Genomic DNA, 27,546 nt, shown 5'->3' with positions numbered 1-27,546 from the left:
CCTATGCACAGCAACCAGTTTCAAGTTGCTTCTTTGAGGCACAATGGCACAGCAGTAGAGTTGCTGCCTTTCGGTGCCAGAGACTGCAGTTTGATCCTGACAACGGGTGCTTGTATGTACGGAGTTTGTATGTTTTCCCCGTGACCTGCGTGGGTTTTCTCCGGGATCGCCGGTTTCCTCCCACACCCCAAAGAGGTACAGGTTTATATGTTCATTGGTTAGGTATAATTGTAAATTGGTCCTTGTGTGGGTAGGATAGTGTTAGTGTACAGGGATCGCTGGTCCGTGCAGACTTGGTGGGCCGAAGGGCCTGTTTCCATGTTGAATTTCTAAACTAAACTAACACAACTGAGTAATTGGTGTATTAATCCAGTGTCATAACTATCAGAGAACTGTAACAGCATGCCATCTGTGCATGACAGATGCAGATCATCAGTGCAGCACATAGCCAGTCATATCCCAGAAACATGCGACGAGTGAATTTTTACCTTTGCTGGAGATACATCAAGGTTAGATAGTGCCAATAGATTCATGGAGTGATACTGCACAGGGACAGAGCCCTCAGTCTACCAAGTCTGCAGCAATCATCAAACATTTAAGGGCCTGTCCCACTTGGGCCGTCATTTACGCGACAGGCCGGTAGTGACTGACCCGCGATGGTCGCGCGCGTCATCATGCGTCCGCACGGCCGTCTGGAGCGCGTGACGTCATTTTGAAGATGGACACAAAATGCTGGAGTAACTCAGCGGGACTGGCAGCATCTCTGGAGAGAAGGAATGGATGATGTTTCGGGTCGAGACACTTCTTCAGTCTTCTCCAGAGATGCTGCCAGTCCCGCTGAGTTACCCCTGCATTTTGTGTCTATCGCCAATCGTCTTGGCCCCGCTCTGGGAGTAGGAGTGGGGGCGAATCCGGATCCGCAACGGCCGTGAGCCCCAGGCCGAGCTCGGCGATCGTTTGCCTGCTTCAGTTGCTGATGGAGATGAGACGTTGCGCCACGCCAGGGTCTTGGGCCTGTCCCACTGTGGCCGTCAATTACGCGAAGGGCCGGTGGCGCGCGAATATTTCATGCAGGACGACCTCTACACTCCTCCACACCACTCCATGCGCCCGTCCCACGCTACCTACGCTTCCCACACACTACCCACGCGCTAGCAGGTCGTGTAAATGGCGCGCGAATGACGGCCGAGTGGGACAGGCCCTTTACCCTACCCTGCATTAATGCTACTGTTTTATCCACTCCACAATCCCATCAACTTCTGTCGGGTCTACCATTCATCAGGGGCAATTTACAGCAACCAATTAACCAGCCAAACCACTTGCCTTTGCGATATGGGAGAAACTGCATCAATGTGGGGAAACCCACGCAATCACAGGGAGAACATGCAGACTCTACACAGACAGCTTTCAAGCTCAGGAATGAAAACAACAGATTCGAATGGATGGGAATCTAACAGGAATGTGGGCATCACTTGCTCAGCTTTCCTTTAACATCAATTGTATTGGACGATAAAAACATCCCAGGCTGGAATCTCTTTCTGAAGATCAAATATCCATTCTGAAGCTCTGGTGCCTGACAATTATTAAGTGAGTGGATCCAGTTGTTGAGTGATTTAATTTATTGACTTACAGTTTCTGGTCATCTTTGACAATGTCAACATTCATAGCCCATCCCTCACTGCTCTTGAGAAGGTGATTGTTTCTCTTTCCCCCGACTCTAGTCTGAAGAAGGCTCTTGACCCGAAATGTCTCCTATTTCTTCTCTCCAGAGATGCTGCCTGTCCCGCTGAGTTACTCCAGCATTTTGTGTCTATTTTTGAAATTGAACCATCTTGTTAAATCACTTTCTGATAAAGATGCTTCCACTGTGCTGTTAGGGAGAGAGTTCTGGGATTTGTGACAATGAAAGACAAGGGGTATATTTCCAGGTTAGGACAGTGTGTGATCTTGAGGGGAACTTGCAGAAGGTGGTGTCCCCATGGGGAAACAAAGAGCTGCAGATGCTGGTTAATACGCAAAATGCTGGAGAAACTCAGCAGATCAGGCAGCATCTATGGAGAACATGGATAGGTAATGCTTCAGATCAAGAAGGGTTGGTCTGAAGAAGGTTCTTGACCCAAAATGTCATCTATGTTTTCCAGACCTGCTGAGTTCCTCCAGCATTTTGTGTCCTTTTGTGTTTCCATGTGACTGCTACTCTTGCCCTTCTGATGGTAGATCTTCAAGTTTGGGAGGTGCTGTTAAAGTAGCTGAGGCTATCACTGACAGTGCATTTGTAAATGATGCACAGTGCGCCTGTGTGGTGCTTTTTGTAAATGGTTCACACTGCAGATACTGTGCATTGGTGATGGAGGGAAGTGAATGTCTAGGGCGCTGGATGGGGTCCCAATCTATTAGGCAGCTTTGTACAAAAGGTTATCAGTCCTCCCGAGTGCTTTAGGGGTAACAGTCATCCAGGCAAGTGGAGAATATTCCACCACACACCTTTTGCCTGGGACAAGGCGGAAATCCTTCAGCATCCACAGCTGACTGAGGAGCTCAAGCACAACCATGATACAGGATCAGAGAATTACTACAGCACAGAGAGAGGCCATTCGGCCCATTAATTCTGTGCCAGCTCCTCGCGGGTAAATCTCAGCGGTCCCACTTTCCCTGCTCCTTCAGTGTATCCCAGCAAATTATTTTCTCCTGGGTGTACAACATTTTGAATGCATCTTGATTCTAGTTCCACTCCACTCCTGGCAGTGAATTTTAGAGCATACAAGTACTCGATGAAAAATAAAGTTCTTCACATTCTGCAAAATGGTAAATCTGTGCCTCGTAATCTACAAACTATGTCTTGAAGGGAACTGCCGTTTATCACTAAACACATGAAAATTGAGTGCCCGTAATCTCGCCATCCCAGAAAATAATTGCCTAGTGAATCTCGTCTGAACTGCATCTAATGCTATTGTGTTTTTATATGTGGTGTAAAATCATAGGCCACCACATGTCCACAATAGAAGTGCTGAGGGGGCTTCTAGCAACATTAAATACTGTATAAGCTGTACTGTACTGTTAGGCGACAGATAGCACAATGGGCTAAGAGTTCGGCTGGCGACCGGAAGGTAGCCGGTTCAAATCCCGCTTGGAGTGCATACTGTCGTTGTGTCCTTGGGCAAGACACTTCACCCACCTTTGCCTGTAATGGAATGTAATTACGGCGGCAGGCGCGGGCACACCGCGACGCCCTGTGTCTCCCTTTCAAGGGAGATGCTAAAAATGCATTTCGTTGTCTCTGTACTGTACACTGACAATGACAATAAATTGAATCATTTCATTTCATTTCATAAAGTCATTGCCCTCCTGTTGAAGCTGTGAGTGTGGCTAAATGTAGTTGTGGCATCATTACCTTTCTTGCAAGCAGGCTGCTTCTCCGACCACATCCCATCCTGTTGGCACCTCATCTGTGGGCTGCCGCTCAGAACAAAGGAATAATTGCAGGTGAACTGCATGACGGTGCCCACACTGGCATAGCCTTGGTGTAGGTGCCCGCTTCCCGGGAGAATTCTCCGATGCCCATGGAGTGGTGCTCCCAGAATGACACAAAGCTTCCTCTCTGCAATCAAAGATCAAAACCTCTTATAAAAGCAATGAAAATGGGGTAAAACTTTGCCTTTTGGAGACAGTCATACTGATCAGAAACAGGTCCTTCAGTCAGCCCTCAAGCACCCACTTACACTCGTTCTACTCCGATCCCACTTTATTCTCCCAAACCCCGCCAGATTCACCCATCACCCACACTAGGATCAATTCACAGCGGCCAATTAACGTACCAGCCCGCACATCTTTAGCTCGCTGCGTATGTGAGTGGGAACACACTGGAGCTTCCAGGGAAAACCCAAAGGGTCATAGGGAGAACATGCAAACTCCACACAGACAGCACCGGAGGTCGGGATTGAACCCAGAATCATGCCGGGCTTGATGAAAAGTGTGCAGACAAATAGAGGCTTTTTTAAAGACGAAAATGAAATAAATTTTGATTTAAATTAATGATGCCAATCAATCAATGTCAATTAAATGTATATTTAAATAAATGTGTCATTGTTTTTCATTTATGTTTTGTTGCTGGTTATAGATTTGATTGATTTATTTACTTCAACTATTCTTGAAAATATGATAGAGATTGAGAAACATTTGAGAAGGCCACAGACGGAGCGAGCTGTGAAAAGACCATCATGTGGTCCCAGAGCAGGGCCTCAGGTCCTGTCAACTGAGGCCTGGTTCCTGCTTGTAGGCCCCACTGCCTCCTAGGACAGTTGTGTAGTTCAGCCTGAAAATCAATCTGCTCTGTGAGGCCCCGCAGGGTTAGTGCATCTTCAGGGATTGTGGATTCATGGCAGGCCTAGCACAAACAGGCCTCCCTAAACTATGTATTACTTAATCCTCAGGGTAATCTGCAACTTCTTTCAAATCTAATGCTTAGAATACAGAACCTTTCTGACCACAAGTGGCCATGCTGACACTGACATCTGCTGAGTTGCTGCCCCAGCTTTGCCATTTGTCAGAGATATTTCTAGTTTACCTGGAGAATTTAGTTTAGTTTTGTTTAGATATAAGACGGAAACAGGCCCTTTGGTCCACCGAATCCACACCGACCAGCTATCCCCGCACATTAACATCATCCTACGCTCACTAGGGACAATTGTGCATTTATAATAAGCCAATTAACCTACATACCTGCACGTCTTTGGAGCATGGGAGGAAACCGAAGATCTCGGAGAAAACCCATGCAGGTCACGGGGAAAACGTACAAACTTTGTACAGACAGCACCCATAGTCAGGATCAAACCGGGGCCTCTGGCATGGTAAAGCAGTAACTATACCGTTGGGCCACCATGCCAGATAGTCGTAATATAGTACATAGTGTCAAGAATATTCCAGACTGGATCCCATGCCCTTTCTGATCGTAGGTCACACAGAGACAAAACTGCCCATTCTGTTCCCTGGGCCTCATTGAATCTCTGTGCAGACATCACCCTGGGTGGCTAGATTGTAATCATGGATAGTGGTTGCACTGACGGGATAGCGTGCAACAGAATAAGCTTTTCACCGGACCTCGATACGTGACAATGTACTAAACTAAAGCAGCACTAAAGCAGAACTGAAGCAGATCTGGTAAGACAAAATTATGACACTGCATCCATAACCTGTTATTGCCCCAGACAGAGATAGGAACTCCTGGAACATAATGGCCCAGAAGGTGCGAATGGACTCTGCCATTCAGTCTACGTGTACAGGGAAAACAACAGGAAACAGGAATGTATATTTCTAGATGTGACCCTAGTCAACAGGTGACGTGTGGTAAAGTCTAAGTGCCTTCAGTTCTCTGATTGTAAGGTAGAGCAGCAGGAATAGCATGTCCAACATGTGTCCAGATGTGGCACAGCACTTGGTCTTTGAACAATATTCAGCAGCCAAGGTTGAGCATTACAAGTCCACCAAAGTATTCGATGATCCTAGGCAGGACAGGCTGAGGTCACATTCATTCCTCATGAGTAGGTGGCTACCGGGTGGCCATGATTTAACGCAAGACCACTCTGCTATTTGAAGTCACGAGCTCCCAATGAAAACAGGAGGGGGTGAGATGCATTTCGGGTGTGGGTGTCGGGGGTTATGGGGAGAAGCCTGCAGAATGGGGTTAAGTGGGGGAAGATAGATCATCCATGGTTGAATGGCACAGTGTCCTAATTCTGCCACATGAACTTATGAACCTATGAACTTATGAACCCAGTGATGTTACCTTTGGCTAAGAAAGGGTTTTGTGATATTACCTTTCGTACAGGTTGGCTGCTTCTCGGACCACATCCCATCGTGTTGGCACCTTGCCTGAGAGCTGCCACTCAGCACAAACAAAGAGTTGCAGGTGAACTGCACGACGGTGCCCAAGGTGGCATTGCCCTGGCGTAGGTCCCCGCGTCCGGGCAGAATCCTCCGACGTCCATTGACTGGTGTACCAGGGTCGGCACAGAACTTGATCTCTGGAACTACAGGTCAAATAACACAGTGAAAACAATGGTATGGAAGACCCAGTCTAGACTGCGGGAGAGGTGGGCCTAGATTTCTTTGCAACATTAGTGGACCCCTTTGCGTAGCAAAGAACGGTAAGAGATGCCAAATTAAACTATTCCCTTCTGCCTGAACGTTATCCATGTTTCTCCATTCACTACTTATTTTTATGTCTATCTAAAAGTAGGGGGGGGCGCGCTGAGAATGAAGGGGGGTGTGGGGGTGAGTGGGTGCCTACTGCCACATGCGGCAGCAGCCACAAGATAGGACTGTTCGGCAAGGTGAGGTCTGCAATATGATTTTACTGGGTTGTATGCAAAACAAACTGCATTTCACTGCACTTAAGTGCATGTGACAATATAGCATGCAGGAAAGAAATGCAAATACTGGTTTAAACCGAAGAGAGACCCAAAATGCTGGAGTAACTCAGCGGGACAGGCAGCATCTCGTGAGAGAAGGAATGGGTGACGTTTCGAGACCCTTCTTCAGACTGAGGAAGGGTTTCGACCCGAAACGTCACCAATTCCTTCTCTCCAGAGCTGCTGCCTGCCCCGCTGAGTTGCTCCAGCATTTTGTGTCAATAAAGTATCAGAGACTCATCAAATCATTAAAGCCTCTTAAATGCCACTGTCGTATCTGTCTCCACGATGCTCCCACCGTGTGTTACAGGCATCCACTAGTAAAACCTGTCCCGCACATCTCCTTTAAACTTTCCCCCTCCCACCTACTGATCCTCTAGTCTGGCTTTTTTTTGGTTTGGGAAGAAATATGTGAGCCATGTACCATATGGTGCATTTGTTTAGGATTGCCTTTGAACATTGGAACCTGTGTGCGACGTAATAATAAGGGAATGAAGGGTAAGTGCAGGAAAGTGGTACCGAGGCAAAAGATCAGCCATGATCATGTTATATGGCAGAAAAGATACGAGTGCCAAATAACCTCTTCCTACTTCTATCCCTTATATCCTTATTAGCAAGAGGACCCAGATGCACAATAGTGCAACATCTCTGCATGTATTCTGCTTTTGAAGTAGAAATTTAGCACTAATGACTGAGGAGAAAATACCCCACCCCGACATGTTTTAGAATCTGGAGAATAAAGTATGCATCACCAGGGTGAAGTAACACATGATGCCCAGGAAGCTGAATGCAGCAGCAAAGCTTAGGCACCTGGGTACATGGCCATTATGTGTTCACACAAATTAGACACAAATCCCCCCCCGATACCACACTGGTATAGGGTTCAGCTAACCTTAGTTTAGTAGTTTATTGTCACGTGTACCGAGGTACAGTGAAAATCTTTTTGTTGTGTGCTAACCAGTCAACAGAAAGATAATAACTGATTACAATCGAACCATTTACCGTGTATAAGGAATAAAGATTTAAGAGTGTGGAGCGATTATAACATGTGATTGTAGATCTGCTTCTGCGGCTAGCATGCAGAAATCCGCCTGGGTTGGGCGCCATCTTGGAAGCATGTTGACCTTTTCTGGAAGTATGTAGATGATGTCATCCCAAGAGAGCACATAATCAGGAGCAGGAGTAGGCCACTCGGCCCCTCATGCCTGCTCTACTATTTAGTATAAACATGGCCTATCTACCCCGACCTCATCTGCTCTTCTGTGCCAGTTCCACACAGCATTCAATCTTCCAAAAATGTATCTACCTTTCTTTAAATACTCCCATTGACCCATCTGCACAATCCTCTGAGGCAGAGAACTCCAGAGATTCACCAGCCACTGGGAGAAGAAACTCCTATAGTGTAAAATGATTGAGCCCATCTTCGGTTTAAGCAGCAGAGAGGACTGTCACTGGGTGGCTGAGATTAGTTACATGAACACTGCTCTTTAAATTCTCTTCCATCCACAGTACTGCGGCAGGAGATAAAAGGCATCTTGTTGACTTCAAGACTCTTGTTCAAATCAAAATGAGTGACAGAATTTATCAGTGATGTCATTCTGGGTGGCACGGTGGCACAGCTAGCAGAGTGACTGTCCCACAGCTCCTGCGGCCCAGGTTCGATCCTGACCATCTTCCATCCCTCCTAGACAACCTAATCCTTTTTTTCCTCCTTTGTACACTCATCTCCCATCCGAGTCCCCCATTTCCCTTTTATCCTCCAATGCCCACTCCCTTCCACATATTTCACTCCTCCTCCTAATCTGACACCTCTTTGACTCATTTTCACCTCAAGCCTTTGTCACTTACACTACCCATCTGAAAATCAAAGCACCCTCACCTGTATCCACCAATCACTCACCAGGCTCTGCCGTTTCCTCCCTCCCACCTCTCTTTTCTAGCTTTCTCCCGCACAACTCCTATCAGTCTGAGGAAGTGTCCTGACCTGAAACATCAACTGTCGATTCCCTCCACAGATGCTGCCTGACCCACCGAGTTTCTCCAGCACTTTGTTAGTTGCTCGGACTTCCAGCAACTGCAGTTTCTTGAGTCTCCTCTGTACCCTCATCTCTGCATTTCCAGCTGTCCCCAATAACGTTTAACCTCTTTACTCATCGAACATTTTCAAGGACTTGTTATCCCACTTTCGCATCCAGCTCCAACACGCTTGGAGCAATGTCACAGGGGATTAACCTAAACATCCGCACACCTATGGGATGTGTGAGGAAACTGGAACACCTGAAGGAAACCCACATGGCCACAGAGAGAAGATGCAAACTCCACACAGGTAGTACCAGGAGTTAGGATTGAACTTGTGTCTCCGATGCTGTGAGGCACAGCTCTGCCAACGGTCTTTGTTTGCATCTAATTCCTCTACTGATAAATGATAATATCCTGACAGGGTATTACTATAGAGGAGTATCCATCCATGTGAGGTGTCATTTAACCTTGTGGAGACTAAATCGTAGATGTATTCCCCATAGCCCTCCAACCCCATCCTCACATGGAAATGTGATCTCTGCCTCCCAAAACATGGCGTATTGAAGAGCCTTACCACAGTGTGGCGCACTTGAGCTCCATGTCCCATCCAGTTGGCAAGTGGCAACGTTACTTCCAACCAAGTGGAAATCCTCATGGCAACCGAAGTAGACCTGGGAGCCAAATCGGAAGTCATCCCCTTCCATCGTCCCATTGACCGGGGCCAACGTATTCCTACATATCACCACTGACAGGTCACATAGTTGATAAACTCACTTTGCTGCAGACATTTAACAAATCCTGCAAGCATGCAAATTCAAGAACATTTAACAATTAACAGAAAGACAACCCTCCCCCTCACAACAAGTTTGAACAATTCCTGGAGACCACAGTGGGAAAATCCCAGAAAATCCCAGATCTCTGTGAGATTTCTTCACAAGGAGAACCAAAGCCTTCCCCAATTCGCACTCATTGAATGTTTCATGAATATTGCTGGGAAATAATTCTCATAGATAGATGCCGTATGTCCCAGACTAGTTGTTAAGGTCTACTGACTGTGTGAGCTACTTGAACACAGGTGAGGACCTTCACAATTACACATTGGGCTTGTAAATGTCAGGTGGTAAATTTATGATGTAGAGATGATATTTAGATATGAAGTTTCCATTCTGTGTTGAAAAGGCTCCCCTTTGTCGACCCATAATTAGCCCATGGGGAAGTCGCTGACTGGAAGACAAATTAACCAAATAAAAGGGGTTGAGGGAAAGGGTACTCATTCAGATTGGAGGAAGACAGACAACGACAAAACCCAATGCTGGGACCACTGTGATTCAGACAGAAACAAGGAACTTGGTATCAGAACAGGGTCCTTTATCTTACAATGCAGCATCCAGAAGGCATTAGGAAACAGGCAGACCTATTCACTAAGTGGCAAATGAAAGTTTATCTCTGCAAATGTTAGGCGTTGAGGCTTGGGAATAAATATACAGTTTAATAAATGAGAAGTGTAGAAAACTAAAAGGGATCTAGAAAAATGATGACAAAATTATTAGAAGCAGCATCACAGTTTCGTGAGGCAATGAAGTTGTGTTAAACATCTCCAAGGTCTTGGTCAGGCCTTCCTTGCATTGCTCTGGACTGCTGGCAAACCAGAAACGTAGGCATGGAAGTACTGGGGAACATTCATAAAAGCTAACAAGGAATTTACTGAAACATCTGTCAGGAAAGATCAAACAGGTCAGGACTGTGAAAGGAGTAGAGACTTTCTGATGGTTTTTAAATATGTGACAAAATGGGCAAGGGTGATATGTAAAGGTCGTTTTGATTTTTAGGAACCATAAATACATAATGGCTAGTCATAAATCCATAAGGGAACGGATGGAACATGATGTAACAGGAATCTCCTCAGATGCTGTATGTCCTGCTAATAATTACAGCATTTTCTGTTTTCATTTCAGATTTCCAGCAACTGTTGTATTTTACTCCCATTATGAAATCACAAACCTTTTGATAAAATGTGAGTTTAACATTACTCCACACAGTGCACAATTAATGCCATTTGATCCTCGTTATTTTGGTACTGTGTTTCTCTTGCCCTTCTGGCCACCAAGATAAAGTCACAGAGTGATAGAGTACAGCACAGAAACGGGCCCTTCTGCCCATCAAGTGCACAGCATTTCCCCCCCCACCCCATCTGCATTAATCCAATTTGCCTGCATTAGGACCATATTCTCTATGCCTTGATCAATTAAGTGTTTGTCTAAATCCTGTTAAGAGTGTGGATGCATCTGATTCCACCACAAGCTCCAGATGTTAACCACTCTCTGTGTGGGAGGGTCTCAACCCGAAACGACACCTATTCATTTTCTCCAGAGATGCTGCCTGACTCGCTGAGTTACTCCAGCACGTTGTGTCTATCTCTGTGTGTGGAAAACCTTGCCCTCAGATCCCCTTTAAGCTATCACCTTAATACTACGCTGTCTTGTTTGTGATACCCCTAACATGGAAAAATAATAATTTTGAACTTCTACCCTTTCTGTGTTTCCTGTCATTTTCATCACATCTAACAGGTAACCTCTCAGCCTCCTTCATTCCAGGAAACACAGCCTATCTAATCTCAACCCATCTAATCTCAACCCATAACTAACCTTCTCCTATCCAGGCGACATCATGGTGAATCTCCTCCCACAAGACATGGCGTTAGACCAGCCAGCAAATGCAAACTCACCTCGATTTGCAGTGAATTATAGGTCCCCTGTGCGCTGAAGGACTGCAGACGAACTCAGTCGCAAATCCCCAGGTTGGGACAGCGTTAGACTAATTACCTTAGCTCTCTGTCAAGCTAAAGATTAGAATTCAGAAAGCAAGAACATGAACATTTTACAACTGAGATCTTCTTGCCATCCATGTACGCAATGGTTTTCTTAATCCTGGGCTCTGGGTCCAATCCTGACCACCTGCGTGGAGTTTGCCTGTTCTCCCTGTAACTCACGGTAACTTGCCCAATGTATGTAAGTGAGCAGTAGAATCTGGAGGAGGTCGATGGGAATCAGGGGACAATAACTACAGTAACGTCAACCGTGAAATAATAAAATATTCTTATTCTTAGTTTAGTTTAGAGTTACTGCGCGGAAACAGGTCCTACCGGCCACTGGGTCCGTGCCGACCAGTGATCCCTGCACATTAACACTATCCTATACCAACTAGGGACAATTTTTTTTACATTTACCAAGCCAATTAACCTACATACCTGCACGTCTTTGGAGTGTGGGAGGAAACCGAGGATCTCGGTGGAAATCTACGCAGGTCACGGGGAGAACGTACAAACTCCGTACAGACAGCGCCCGTAGTCAGGATCGAACCCGGGTCTCCGGCGCTGCATTCGTTGTAAGGCAGCAACTCTACCTCTAAGCCACACTTATTAGTAAACATAACCTTTGTTGCTAACTTTTAAATCTACATGGTATTTTGGACTTCCAGGAATTGCAACCTAAAAATAATAAAAAATTGTAGAAAGACACAAAATGCTGGAGTATCACAGCGGGACAGGCAGCGTCTCTGGAGAGAAGGAATGGATGACGTTTTGGGCTGAGTCCCTTCTTCAGACCCGAAACGTCACCCATTCCTTCTATCCCGAGATGCTGCCTGTTCTGCTGAGTTACTCCAGCATTTTGTGTCTATCTTCGGTTTAAACCAACATCTACAGTTCCTTCCTGCACAATAATTTATAACTGTTGTTTTTTTCCTGAGGTGTTTAAATCGCTTTTACTCATGAGATTTGCAACTATCAACCAATCATTAAGACAGGAAGAGGTTATTTAGATATTCCATTAAAGAGTTACCAGATTTTACTAGATTTCAGCATGAATTAAAAGGATCGGTCCATCAAATTCAGACAAAATCCAGTTATTTGACGGTTTTCTAAACTATCTCTCAGATTTGTCATCTGTGAGACAATGAAAACAATCCTCAGCATTGCATCAGGATCCTGACTTTCTCTGATATTAAACCTTCCAATGATATATAAAGAGTGTCAGAAAATCAAAGCAAAGGCACACCATCAATATTTTCTCTCAGCTCGCAATACCAATGAATATGACAGAGGCGGCATGGAGTTGCAGCAGTAGATGCTGCTGCCTCACAGCTCCATTCACTTACACTTGGATGGTGAATCTGCGGAATTCATTTCCACAGAAGGTTGTGGAGGCCAAGTCCATGGATACTTTTAAGGCAGAGGTTATGGGGAGAAGGCGGGAGAATGGGATTAAGAGGGAAAGATAGATCAGCTATGATTGAATGGCAAAGTAGACTTGATGGGCCGAATGGCCTAATTGTGCTCCTATCACTTATTAAATTATGAACTTATGAACACTTGGGTTTGATCCTGACCGCAGGTGCTGTCTGTGTGGAGTCTGCACAATCTTGCTGTTCTTTCCACATCGCAAAGGTATGCATGCACGTTCATTTACTATAATAATTTACTCCTTTCTGTAGGCAAGTGACAAAGTAGCAAAGAGTAGTTGATGGGAATATGTAAAAGAATTGGAGACTAGCACTGATCCGATGGGCTGAATGGACTTTTTCTGCTTTATATTAAGTAAGACGTGAGATGCAAGATTTACTATGAACTTGGGTGGCAACCGCTTCGCACCGAGAGTGGTAAGTATATGGAACGACCTATTGAAGTCTCTTCATTCATACCAATTCAACCATTGATCAATGACATTTTTAAAAGATTGAGTTTTAGGCTGCGGTTTATTTGGATTTAGAAAGTTACAAAAATACTCCTACTGGATAATGTTTAGAATTACATTATATCCGTGGCACAATGAAAGCTAAAGAGTGGGGATCATTAATTCTGCAATCATTGATTCTATAGAAGTCTAGGATTTGTATAAATACAAAGATTCCCAATTCTTTCTTCAGAATTTTGTAACTAAATTCACGCCCCAAACTCCCCTAATGGAGCAACACCAGTTTACTGGATTCCATTCTGACCTTTGGTTTGCACATTCTTCCTCTGACCACATGGGTTTCCTCCGGGTGCTCCAGTTATCTCCCTCATTCCTGACTGGATTGAATAATTGGCCACTATAAATTCTACCTAGTCTGTAGATGATTGATAGAATCTGGGGAGAGATGGTGGGAATATGTGGAAAATAATATTGGATCAATGTAGGGTTAGTGTAAATAGGAGCTTGATGGCTGTCACAGACTCAGTGGGCCATGGGGCCTGGTGCATGCTGTCTGATTCAATGATTCGATCATGGTGTGTGGGACCAGGCAACTCAGCTGTTATCTTCCATTTTAATTGAGCAATGCTGAGTCTGACATTTTGTTTCAAATCCTCACTTGCCTGAAGTCCTTGCTAGTTTAACGTTTACCACCCTCCCTGAGGCTTGGGCTTTCCTTTACCAGGTCAACCTTCTCCACCTAAACTACTCAGCATAGCTGATGAAATTCTGCCGTATGGCAGGAGTAAGGATTGACAACCTGACAGCTATTAGACCTTGTGTAGGAAAGAACTGCAGATGCTGGATTAAATCGAAGATAGGCACAAAATGCTGGAGTAACTCAGCGGGACTGGCAGCATGTCTGGAGAGAAGGAATTGGTGACGTTTCAAGTCGAGACCCTTCATCAGTTATTAGAGCTTTATCGGAGTCAGAACAAAATGTAGCAGGTAACTCCATAACTAAAATACCACAGATGCCAAAAATCTGAAATGAAATAGTAAATGTTGGAAACAGTCGGCAGGCCAGGCAGCATCTGCGGAGAGAGAAACTGAAAGGTCATTAAACTGAAACATTAAGTTTACGGTCAATGGCTGTGGCTTGACCTGCTTAGACTATCGAGCCTTTACACCATTTAAGCTCCAGTGCGATACAGGACAAACACAGCTCGGTGTGAAGAGAATTGTGCATACAATCCAAATTAAGGATTAGGGCCCAGTCTCTCCAAATAATTCCACACATTCCAGCTGCAATAATGCATGAAGGCTCTGAGCATGATGTACCTACAGGCTAAAGTTGGCACAAACCTTGATACTTACTGTTTTCACAACGTTTGCCAGTGTACCCAGCCAGACAAGCACATTCATAGTTGGCAGGTCCGGCCCGGAGACACATCCCATCGTGCAAGCATGGCGACGAGGAGCACACTGAAAGGCAACAAGAGACAGGCATGGCTTTCCGATTCATAGCAAAAGGATTTGAGTATAGGAGCAGGGAGGTTCTACTGCAGTTGTACAGGGTCTTGGTGAGACCACACCTGGAGTATTGTGTACAGTTTTGGTCTCCTAATCTGAGGAAAGGCATTGTTGCCATAGAGGGAGTACAGAGAAGGTTCACCAGACTGATTTCTGGGATGTCAGGACTTTCATATGAAGAAAGAGTGGATAGACTCGGCTTGTACTCGCTAGAATTTAGAAGATTGAGGGGGGGGTCTTATAGAAACTTACAACATTCTTAAGGGGTTGGACAGGCTAGATGCAGGAAGATTGTTCCCGATGTTGGGGAAGTCCAGAACAAGGGGTCACAGTTTAAGGATAAGGGGGAAATGTTTTAGGACCGAGATGAGGAAAACATTTTTCACACAGAGAGTGGTGAATCTCTGGAATTCTCTACCACGGAAGGTAGTTGAGGCCAGTTTATTGGCTATATTTAAGAGGGAGTTAGATGTGGCCCTTGTGGCTAAAGGGATCAGGAGGTATGGAGAGAAGGCAGGTACAGGATGCTGAGTTGGATGATCAGCCATGATCGTATTGAATGGCGGTGCAGGCTCGAAGGGCCGAATGGCCTACTCCTGCACCTATTTTCTATGTTTCTATGTTTATCCTCTCAGACAAGGCTGCTCGTTTTAGATTGGGTGGCCTTGATGGGATTCAGTCAGAATTCCCGACCCCAGCGTTCCTTCTAACCATCGTCGTAAGTTCCAAACCCTTCACCTCCTTCTACCCCCCCGAATATCGACTGCCTCGAGAAAAACATGGCAATCTGCTGCTTCATCTGTGCTGCAGCCTTGTACACACTCAAAGCTGCCTCTCATGTCCATGACCTGCAATCCTATGTTCTGAAATTCTTACCACAGTGGCTCAGCTGGAGCTGTTTCCTCAGTCAACTGTTAGGTGGTTCAGCCTATCTTTATGTCTCACAGTCTAACTTTATTATAAACCAACTTTAGGCATTGCAGGCTAACTTTAGGCATTACAGTCTAGCTTTAAACATTACAAGCTGGCTTCAAGTATTACAGGCTACCATTAAGCATTGCAGGCTAGCTGTAAGTGTTACATGCTAACTTGAAGCATTGCCAATTAGCTGTAAGAATTAAAGGTCACATTTAAGCATTACAGGCTAGCTGTATTACATGCTAATTTTAAAGCATTACCGGTTAGCTTTGAGTATTATAGACCAAGTTTAAGCATTACAGGCTAGCTGTAACCCTTGCAGTCTAAATTTAAACTTCATTAATGTATCGCAGGCTAGCTTTATGCATCACTGACTAGCTTTAGGCATTTCAGGCTAGTTTCAGGCATCACTGGCCAGCTTTAAGTATTACAGGCTAATTGTAAGTGGTTCTAATGAGCTATGTTTGGAGTCCAGCTTCTACTTTAGGCATTATGGCGGCAGTGGGTGGAAATGCCAGATGATAAACTAACCTTGCAAAATAGATCTGTTTCTTAGATCAATCCTGGACTTTGTACTCTGTCTATGTTATGATTTGATAAAGGTAGATCCAAGAATCTCAGTGCAAGGTAGAACAAGGAGACTCTGCTGGGCAGGGCTGGACGGAACCAGGCATTACCTGTCACCAGCTGGCAAGAGTAGCCTCCACTCCCCAATCTCCCCCAATGTGGCAATGGATGGAAGCTCCAAGCCAGTCAGCTCAGATTCATCAGTGTTTCGTCCAATTCTCTGTGGTTGTGAGGCAAGTGGGAGCAGGGTGTAAGGACAGAGGTGAGGCAAGGCAGGATTGGGATGGGTTAGGGTATGCAGGTGGCATCAGTCATAGTCAAACAGCACGGAGACAGACCCTTCACCCGAACTTGTCCTTGCTGTCCTTGCATCATAGCCGGCCCTACTTAGCCGCTTTAGCCTTACACAGATAGATAGATAGATAGATAGATAGATAGATAGATAGATAGATAGATAGATAGATAGATAGATAGATAGATAGATAGATAGATAGATAGATAGATAGATAGATAGATAGATAGATAGATAGATAGATAGATAGATAGATAGATAGATAGATATAGATAGATAGTTAGATAGATAGCCTTTTATTGTCATCTATCTAAACCTTTCTATATCCATGTACCTGACCAAATGTATTTTAAATGTTGTTATTGTACCTGCCTCAACGACTTCCTATGCCCTCTAGGTTTTGATTCTCCTCTACTGGGAAAAGGACTTTGTGCATTCACGTTTGTGCATGCCCTTCATGATTTTATACACCTCTATAAGATCATCATTCAACATCTGCCCACAACTCAGGCACACGAGTCCTGGCAACATCGTAAATCTTCTCAACACCTTTCCAGCTTAATGGCATAATTCCTATAGCAAGCCGACCAAAATTGAACGCAATGCCCTGAATGTGGCCTTACTTACGTCTTGAACATATAAACATTTAGAAGAGGCCACGTGAAGAAGACACTTTTTTTTAAAAAATCAATAATGGGAGTCTACCACATTTCTATCGCCCCATTTTTCCTCCCTTGCCATCGTACAACATCCTGAGAAGAAGCTACGTATTAATGGTGAGCAAAGGGGCTGCCCGTCTTCACCCTAGACTGGATCATGACTGTCTCAGCTTCCATCAGCCGTATGAATTCAGAAACCTATGGAAAATTAGATACATTCAGTATCCAGATATTTCTCCACTCACAGTCAGCTGATTCTGAAGATAAATCCCAGGAGTTAGAAAATTGTCACTATGCATAAGCTGATGAAAAAATAAAGCATGTGGCATCAGAATAAAGTATGGCAGAGCAAAAAGGAGTGATGTTCCATGTATTGACTCCACAGGTTGTCCACTGTATCCATGGATGATGCAGCCAAAGCAGATTAGGGATCAATAAGACCTCATGGTGTTGAACTACATAATACAAATAAAGTATGAAACAGAAAACGTTGGATATGCATAGCAGGTCAGACAGCATCTGTGGAAGAGTCAATATTTCAGTCGATGATCTTTCATCAGAAGCAACAAAAGTCAGAAATCAAATATGTATTAGGTTGGAGAGAAAGGAGAAGAGTAAAGCGAAAAAAGAGAGTACCTGTGATAAAGTGAATGCAAGAGGGACTGAACAACACAGTTGGTGCTGGCTGAGAGAGGATGATGAAATGCTTAAAAATGGTGCTTACAGCAAGCTTGCAATGCTCGGAGCTAGTTTGTGATAACTGGCTTGTGATGAATACATACATCACAGCAGTCTGCCTGTGCAAGATATAAATAAGTGATTAATGGGAATCGAGGAGAGAAAGCAATATTGGAACCGTGAGATACAAAATACAGTTGATACTAGAAATCTGAAATAATGGAGCGCTGGAACTTCTATCCATCTCTCCCTCACTAATCACACATGTGCACAAATACCCAAATCCAAGCATGCATGCATGAACGCATCCACACACACACATGCATGTTCACACATGTTAGCACGCATCAAAAGGATTTCACTGTACCTCGGTATACCTGACAATGAACTAAACTCAACAAACACACACATGCATGCACGTATGCACACAGATACACACATATACGGATACGCACACATACATACAAAGACATGCACGCATATGCTCAAGCAGAAACACACATACGTAGATACACACACACACATACATACATAGATGCGCACACATCCATACACGATGCACACATACATGCATACAACATGCATATACACTCATTGGCAGGCAACTGCTTAAGCACAAACACAACATACAGATATACACACATATGAATGCACACATGTGAACATACAAATCTACACACACATACAGGTGCACATATGAACACATATAGATACACACACCTGCATGCACAAGCTCAAGCACAAACATGCACACACATATATATGTAGATACAAAGACACTTGTATACCCATGCAGATGGACGTACATGCTCACAGACACATACACTCATAGGCACAGATTCAGTCATGCACACTCATGCATGCATGTGTACTCAAATATGGGCACACACACATGCACATTCACACATATGTACTAACATGTACACACACACATTCCTATATACACATTCCTATGCACACACACATACATCCATTTTGTGAAACTTAAAACACGTTTGATTTCTAACTTTCCCAGTTCTGATGAAAGGTCATCATCTTAAGTTAACATTAACTCAATTTCTCTATCCACAGATGTTGCCTCATTTGCTGACGGTTTCCAGAATTTCCTTCTTTCATCTTCACAGATATCCAGCATCTGCAGTTTTTTAAAATCTGTTTTTCAACCTGACCTGAACGGTTGGTTCTCTCACTTCTGAGTGGAAAGGCTGTGGATTCAAGGCCTGCCCAGAAACTTCAACACAAAACCCCGAGCTGACCTTGCAGTAAGTTACAGAAGGATTGGACCAACAACAAGTGGTCCTTAGGCCCACTTTACAGAAAAGCAAAGGACTTTTTTTCCAAGCAACCCAGCCTCAATCAGCATCTATAAAATACAAGAAGGGTTTCGGCCCGAAACGTTGCCTATTTCCTTCGCTCCATAGATGCTGCTGCACCCGCTGAGTTTCTACAGCTTTTTTGTGTAACCTTCTATAAAATACATCATTGTTTCTCATTTAGGGACTTTGACTTGTACAAATTGACAATCGGCTTTCCTGTTTGCAATAGTGACCACATTTCTATGCTATGCCATGTTACTCTCTCATGTCCCATTCTATTTCAAGTTATTTATAAGCGGCACAAAGCTCTGATCAGATTGCACCGGTACTCCACGCAGCCCCATTCTCCAGGCACAAGGACAATTTCATACACTGGACCACCCCATGAAAGACCTACCCCATGATATCACCCGCCTTGAATTACAATGAAAGAGCAAAGCAGCCTTGGTTTTCTCACCTTCTTATCAGGTGATCATCTTGAGGTATCCAAAACAGTGGAGGGAATGGAAGATGTAAATCAGGAAGGCTAGTGCATGTTAAACAATGGCAAGAAGTCACAGGTTGAAAGGGTAGGTCTGAGATGAGTGTGAGGCAAGGTATTTGCAAGACATGGTCACCCCTCACCGACCTGCATTCCAGTGAGAGCCAGCCCAACCTACACAATCTCTCATGGTAAGTGAAGCCCTCCATTCCAGATGATGGCCTCTTCCACACTCTTTCTAATTCTACCACATCTTTCCTGCTTTGTGGTGACTCGAACCGCACACAATATAGAAGTACAACCAGACCAATGTCTTACACAACTACAACATGATATCCCATCCCTTATGCCCTGTACCCCAACCAATGAAGACAAGAAAACCAAATGCCTTCTCCACCATCCCCTTGAACTGTGTGAACACTTTCATGGATCTTACAAAGGTGTATAAAATCATGGGAGGAATAGATCTGGAGGAATAGATCCACACATTTCACGGTACCAATTGGTACATGTGACAAATAAATGTATCTTGTATCTTGGTGGACGCACAGTCTCTTGCCCAGAGGAGGGGAATCGATAACAGGCTGATAACAGGAGGGCATTGGATTAAAATGAAGGGGGGAATATTGTATAGGAATCTGAGGGATAACAAAGGGTGGTGGGTGTATGGAATGAGCTGCCGGAGGAGGAGGAGGTGGAGGCAGGGACATGGAATGGGCTAATGGCCTCATCCGGATAATCTTTTTGCTGGCTCCGACTCAAGAATTTTTAGATTGAGTGTCGGGCCAACAACAGGAGCTGAAAATAAACAGCATGACGCAGCAGCGGTTTAACGCTTAACTTGGACGTACCTCCTGCTTCAGACTTGCCTCTACATTTCTCTCCTCTCTGCTTAAACCTTGGCCGTCTAGTTCCAGACTCCCCTGTCCTGAGAAAAAGATTGACTAACCAATCTATGCCCCATACATCTCTCACGTTACTCCTAATCTCCAGTGAGAATTCACCCCGACTATCCATCCTCTTTGTATAACTACAGCCCGCCATTGTAGACAACATCCAGGCGAAGCTCTTCTGCATTCTCACTATTGCTACCACATCCTTCCTGTGGTGTGGTGACCAGAATTGTACCTAATACTCCAAGATCAGTCTAATCAATTGTCTGTGTAAATGCAACAAGATATCCCAGATCCTGACCAATATATCTGCCTAGCACCAAAGGGAAGACCCCAAGGACCAGATCTTATGTCTGTCCTGCCTGCAAGATTCTTGGCTCCTACAGTGAGCTTGAGAAAGCCCACTCGCCACCCGCCTGGAAGCAACAGGGGTCAGAGAAGGCCCAAGGATGCTGTGGGAGACCTCACTGCAGTAATCTGCCACCCTGGCATCTGGCATCAGCAGGGTGGTCAATGGAAAGGGAGATATAGGCAACTGAGAGAGACAGAGTAGGTGTAGTGAGGGAGGAGTGCCAGCAAATGAGGTGAGGCAGAGAGGGGCGGAGAAGGTCGCTGAGATAGAAAACATTGCAAGGTGAAGGTGAGGAAGTTGCGGAGAGATGAAGATGTCACCTGAACAGTGAATGAACCTGAAAGCAATGAGTGGGGAGTGGTGGATTATGACCCAGGACCAGGTGACGTACCATCAACTTCCTCAAACGTGGCATAAAAACCATCAAAGCGTTTGTACCCATCGGATACGAACAGAATATGTAACACGTTGCTGGAGCTGCGGACAGGGGGAGGGCGCTCGTTTCCGCAGAACCTGCCGATGACCCTGGTGTCGATGTTGTCGCCGTCACGGACCTCCACGTAGTCATACTGGCACATGTAGTCAAACTCCAGGCTCAGCATGGAGAACCTGGAAGAGAGGAGGGCGCGGTCAGAGCGGCTGAACCCGGCGCACCGCGACCCCTCCATCCACTCGCAGGAGCGCCCTCACTCCATCCTCAGTGGAAATCACTCAGTATCTCCCTCTCTGCCTCCCTCCCTCCCTCCCTCCCTCCCTCCACAGTGGAGACCCCTCAATGCCACCCTCCCCAGGGGCAGATCTCTCAATAGCGCCCTCTACAGGAAGGAGATCCCTCAATGCCACCCTCCCCAGGGGCAGGTCTCTCAGTAGCGCCCTCTACAGGAAGGAGATCCCTCAATGCCACCCTCCCCAGGGGCAGATCTCTCAATAGCGCCCTCTACAGGAAGGAGATCTCTCAATGCCTCCCTCCACAAGGGACAGGAGATCCCAGTGACTCTCTCCACAGGCAGCAGTTCCCTCAATACTTCCCTTCAGTGCTTCCATCTCCAGGCACGAGAGCCCTGTTCAAGTCATAAGTTTCTAAATCATTGGAATAGAATTTGGTCATTCGGCCCATCTACTCTACTTCGTCATTTAAAAATACCTAAAGACTTGGCCTCCACAGCCATATGTGGCTATGAATTCCACAGATTCACCACCCTCTGACTAAAGAAATTCCTTCTCGTCTCATTTCCTAAAGTACATCCTTTTATTCGGAGGCTATGCCCTCTGGTCCTAGACTCTCTGCTAATGGAAACATCCTCTCCGCATCTACTCTATGCAGTCCACATCCACAGACAATGGGTACAGTTTATAGAGTTGGGGGGGGGGGGCGATTCTGATGGACGTGTCATCTGTGAGTAGATAGGAGGTCATACTGACGAATATGTTACCGTGCGGCCCATGACACATGGGTCCCCAGCAAGTTCATTTATTCAATAACGACACTAATGTTGATTAAATCAAAACCTCCCAAATTGTTTGGTGACAGCAATAGCATTGGCAGATGTTGAGCTCCAAGGCTTGAAAGGAAGCTTTAGGAGTAATAAATCAATACCTTGATCATTTAGATAGATTCTAGGGGTAAACATCAGAGGAGAGGGCAAGAGGCACGTACATTTGAAGAACCACGGAAATATTCCAATAATTAGACACAACCAGGACTTTGGTTGGTGCGAACTCAGTTGGCGGCGACTGCAAACAAGGACGATCCCACCGATTGAAGTGACCACCAGGGACAAGCGAGGAAGGCGAGGGGAGCTGTCGAAGAGGGAGGAGGGACGTCGGTGAGCGAGGGGCACGGTCGGTGAACGAGGAGGGCCATTGTGCTGGCAGTCGGTCGAGGACGCACCACCGACAACAAAGAGGGACCCGGTGGAGTGGGGGGGCAAGGGGAAGAGGGACCATCAGGACTATGTTGAATACTTTTGTAACTCTGTCGACAACCTCTATGTGGAGACTCTTTGCATACTTGCGTATTGTATGCAAAGCAAAGGATTTCACTGTACCAAGTACATGTGACAATAAAGTATCAATCGATCAAAGTATCAATCAATCAATGAATCAATCAAAGAGTGAGTTTAAAGGGAGCGTGATATATACTAACACTCCAGACCCTGGCTATGCCTGCAAACCCCTGGCGTTCTGGACCCTGACCACATACGTGCAGTCCTCATCCTTCCACCCTGCTCCCACTCCACAACTCACAATCCAAACTAACGAGTGAGCCACATGCCAGACCATCAGGGCTTCCGAACAATTGTTCGCTGGATTATCAGAGCTCCAATGTGGTTCCAGAACTCGGACCCAGAGAACTGAAGCCATGAGCCGCCACTGAGGGTGATCAAGGCTGGATGAGGTTACAGAGGCAGAGAGAGCAGGGCATGGAGAGGTAGAGAACTGGGGTGAGAATATTAGACTCACACAGTTAAATAAACAGATATTAAAATCTGTAGGAAGGAATTGCAGATGCTGGTTTAAACTGAAGATATACTCAAAAAGCTGGAGTAACTCAGCGGGTCAGGCAGCATCTCTGGAGAGAAGAGATATGTGCCGTTACAGGTCGAGATCCATCTTCAGTCTGACCCACTGCGTTACTCCAGCTTTTTGTGTCAATCTTAAATATTAAGGCATTTCCTTAAAACAGACAACATTCATTTCAAACAGGAGGTGGCACCAAAGCTCCAACCTTGGGAAGTTCTTTATCAAAACTGTATTGCCCAGTGGATTCAGAATATTGTCCACTCAATGCAGACAGATAAAAAGCCAACAGCGCAATTGATGCCTGAACCACAACTTCACAGTCACTCCAAAATGCAAATGTTTTTGGGGGAAAGCCATAACAGTGCACGTCTTAATACCAAGATCACCCTCCACCCTGGGATTGCAGTAGACTAGCTTTAGCGCAAAGCTGGGTATCCATGAGGCACAATGGAGGATCAGCAACACCACAGTATATAACGGCATGGTAGCGCAGCGGTAGAGTTGCTGCCTTACAGCGTCAGAGACCCAGATTCAATCCTGACCAACAGTGGTGTCTGTACGGAGTTTGTACGTTCTCCCCGTGACCTGCGTGGGCTTTCTATGGGATCTCCGGTTTCCTCCCACACTCTAAAGAAGTACAGGTTTGTAGTTTAATTAGCTTGGTAAATTTGTAAATTGGCCCTAGTGTGGGTAGGATATAGTCGATACAGGGTTTGTACATTTTCCCCGTGACCTGCATGGGTTTTCTCCGGGAGCTCCGGTTTCATCCCACATTTCAAAGACGTACAGGTTTGTTTGCTAATTGGCTTTGGAAAATTGTAAATTGTCCCTAGTGTATGTTGGATAGCGTTAGTGCATGGTGATCGCTGGTTGGCGCGGACTTGGTGGGCTGAAGGGTCTGTTTCCGCGCTGCATCTCCAAATTGAATTAAACTAAAAACGAAACCTCATGGACCACCATGTCTTTCATTCTATCCTTACATTAAGGATGTGACTGCACTCCAGAAGGTGAAGGGGAGATCTTTCCTTCAATGGAACAGTTCTGTTATGAGGACAGACTAGATAGGCTGGGTTTGTTATCCCCAGAGCGGAGGATACTGAGGAGGGACATTAGAGGTAGTTCTGTTCCAACTAGTGTTTTCATAGTAATACCATTGAGGGAGATAGGAGCCAGGTAGGAGCAAATGGGACTGGCTTGGATGGGACATCTAGGTCGGCATTAACAGTCACTGTACCTCTTCTATCATCCTAACATTCCCTCCCTCCTTCCAAAAAATACACTGCAGTTATTCACAGAGGCTGCTTCAATAACACTTCCCAAATCCACAACCTCCACCTCCAAGAAGGACAAGGACAGCAGGTGCATGGGGAACATGATCTGCACACTTCCCTTCAGGTCACACACCAGCCTGACTTGGAAATATATCAGCAGTCCATCATCACAGGGTCTGCATTGTAGGAGCACCTTTATCACTAGGACTGGGAGGTGGTCCAAGACGATGGTTCACCACCACCATTACCTTCTCACGGGGGAGTTTTGCTTGGACAATAAATGTTGGGCTTGTCATGGAAAATCTCATCATGCTTAATCAACGCCAACTTTTGTACCATGACTTAGCATATAAAGAGGTGTCGAAAACTACACATGATAAACCCATCCTACCTTAATTCAACGGTGAAGTTTGGATTCACTGATATGGACCATTCACAGTGAGAGTTGCTGGGGTATCCTTCCAGTACAATATGTCCTCTTGAAGCATTTATTACATTCCCACATTCTGGAAACAGAAATATGCTCATCAAGTCTGTGAGTGGTTCTGTGTAACATACAGCTTAATCCATACAAATCCCTCCTGTAAATACTTGTAGTTCCGTTTATTTTTTAGTTCAGTTTAAGCCCCTACCCCACTATCACGACCTAATTGGCGACCTCTGCCGAGTTTGGCCTTGACCCATACTCGCAGCATGGTCGCCACGAGGTCGTATGAGGTCTTCGTAACTCTTCCTCGAGCTTGTGAGTGGTCTCCGCGTACTCGTGGCCTCAAGTAGGTTGTGGCACTTTTTCCAGCCTGATAAAAAATGTCCACGAGTTGATAAAAAGGTCGGCATGGAAAAAATGGATTATTTTTACTCCTAGGTAGGTCGTAGGTAGGTCGTGATGGTAGTCGTAGGTCGGTAACTGGCCCAACAAAAAAATTGCAAACATGACATCATTTTATCATGGGATCATTTTCCACTAGTAGCTAGTCGTAGATGGTCTTAGGTGTGGAAGACTGAGGCCGTGGGGAGTCGTAGGAGGTCTTAGACATAGTCGTAGGAGGTTGTAGACATAGTCATAGGAGGTCTTTTACTTCGGCGAGTCAACATGACCGTGACATTTTTATCAACTCGTCTAGGGTCTTCCAAACTCATGGATTAGGTCATCCAAGTGGGACAGGCCCTTTGGTTTATTGTCACGTGTACCGAGGTACAGTGAAAAGCTTTTGTTGCGTGCTAACAAGGGGTCCAGGACAAGGGGTCACAGCTTAAGGGTAAGGGGGAAATCCTTTCAAACCGAGATGAGAAGAACTTTTTTCACACAGAGAGTGGTGAATCTCTGGAACTCTCTGCCACAGAGGGTAGTTGAGGCCAGTTCATTGGCTATATTTAAGAGGGAGTTAGATGTGGCCCGTGTGGCTAAGGGGATCAGAGGGTAGGGAGAGAAGGCAAGTACTGGATACTGAGTTGGATGATCAGCCATGATCATATTGAATGGCGGTGCAGGCTCGAAGGGCCGAATGGCCTACTCCTGCACCTAAATTCTATGTTTCTAACCAGTCAGCGGAAAGGCAATAAATGATTACAACCGAGCCACTCACAGTGTACAGCAACTATCTCATTCTTCCATCAGACTTATCTCACCTTTGAATTGAATTGAATTTAATGGAATACTTTATTGTCACATGTGACAAGTCACAGTGAAATTCTTTGCTTGCATACCTTATGGACACCTAAGGATGCTTACAAAGTGACAAGTTCCACCTCCCTCATGGTGGTCACCCCCACACCAGGTCCTCTATCGACTATAGTCCATTAATCTTCCCTCCTCACTCTTTCACCCCGCCCTTCATGCTATTTTATCCCATCCTCTCACTAGTCACACCCTTTCATTCACCCCACCCTTCAGTCCCATATACATTTCTCTCCGTGCATTTCCAAGGTTCCCAAATCCCATTTTCTTCTTTCAATATTTATGACACTTTCCCAGTTTTCTCGAGTACTTTGCCAGCTGTTTCTACTTTTTCAAAAAAAAAATGAATGTCAAGACCCCATTAGTTGACTGCTGCGCTCAATTACTTCTCATCGGTATTTATCCTGGAGAGCTCAGCTGAATGGAGACAAGTGATCGATTACTGGAATAACAGAAATCATTTGCCAAATCTAAGGGAAACCAAATATATAACCCCATGGTTACTGGGGATAAATAAGCTCAAGAACGGTTGCTAGGATAAACAAGTCTGTTAGGGTGGGAAACATTATGGAGAAGGAGAATTTCTTCACTCGGAGGGTTGTAAATCTGCAGAATTCTCCAACCCAGACACAGAAGTGCAGTCACTGAGTATTTTTAAGCCTGGGTTTGACTGTCAGGAATTCAATGTAAATGGGAACTGTGCAGGAAAGTAGATGAGCTGTCTTTGCTGGATGTGAGTGCAGGTTCGGACGGCCAAACTGTTTCCTACTGTTTTAACTCCTCGTCTCCAATGGAAGGGGGCACAGATTAGCAGCTTCTCTAGGGCATGTGATAACATGGCAACAAATTAACCACAGCATGTGGCCATAAAATACCAGACTAACCCTGGCGTGGAGGCAAAATGTCCCCTATAGACAGATAGTCATAGTCATAGTATGATACGGTGTGTAAACAGGCCCTTCGGCCCATCTTACCCACACCAGCCAACATGTCCCAGATACACTAGTCCCACCTGCCTGCTTTTGGTCCATATCCCTCTTAACTTGTCCTATCCATGTACCTCTCTAACTGTTTCTTAAACATTGGGATAGTCCCAACAGCCTCAACTACCTCTGGCAGCGTGTTCCGTACACCCACCACCCTTTGTGTGAAAAGATGTATGTGATTGCCAGAGTATCGAGTGACCATGGGTGTAGAGTACAGCTTTATCAAAGGAGATAGGAGCAGCCAAGGGGAATGGATACGGGATATTACTTTAACCTAAGAAAGTGTGTGTGATGTGCCAATTT

At 45.3% G+C, this 27,546-nt stretch overlaps 1 protein-coding gene across 1 annotated transcript in view; it reads right to left on the bottom strand.

The window, feature by feature from the left end:
• LOC129705884 (inactive serine protease PAMR1-like) overlaps positions 1-27,546 on the bottom strand; it is a 59,281-nt gene that overhangs the window by 14,798 nt on the left and 16,937 nt on the right. The window contains 6 exon segments of the mRNA XM_055649752.1: positions 3,392-3,598; positions 5,814-6,026; positions 9,001-9,171; positions 14,474-14,581; positions 21,177-21,394; positions 24,971-25,085. Coding sequence (XP_055505727.1) covers positions 3,392-3,598; positions 5,814-6,026; positions 9,001-9,171; positions 14,474-14,581; positions 21,177-21,394; positions 24,971-25,085 — 1,032 coding nt within the window.

Source organism: Leucoraja erinacea, chromosome 18, assembly GCF_028641065.1.
Source record: "Leucoraja erinacea ecotype New England chromosome 18, Leri_hhj_1, whole genome shotgun sequence".
NCBI lineage: Eukaryota > Metazoa > Chordata > Chondrichthyes > Rajiformes > Rajidae > Leucoraja > Leucoraja erinaceus.
Note: the sequence above shows the minus strand (reverse complement) of the source record. Positions and strands in the feature narration are given on the sequence as shown.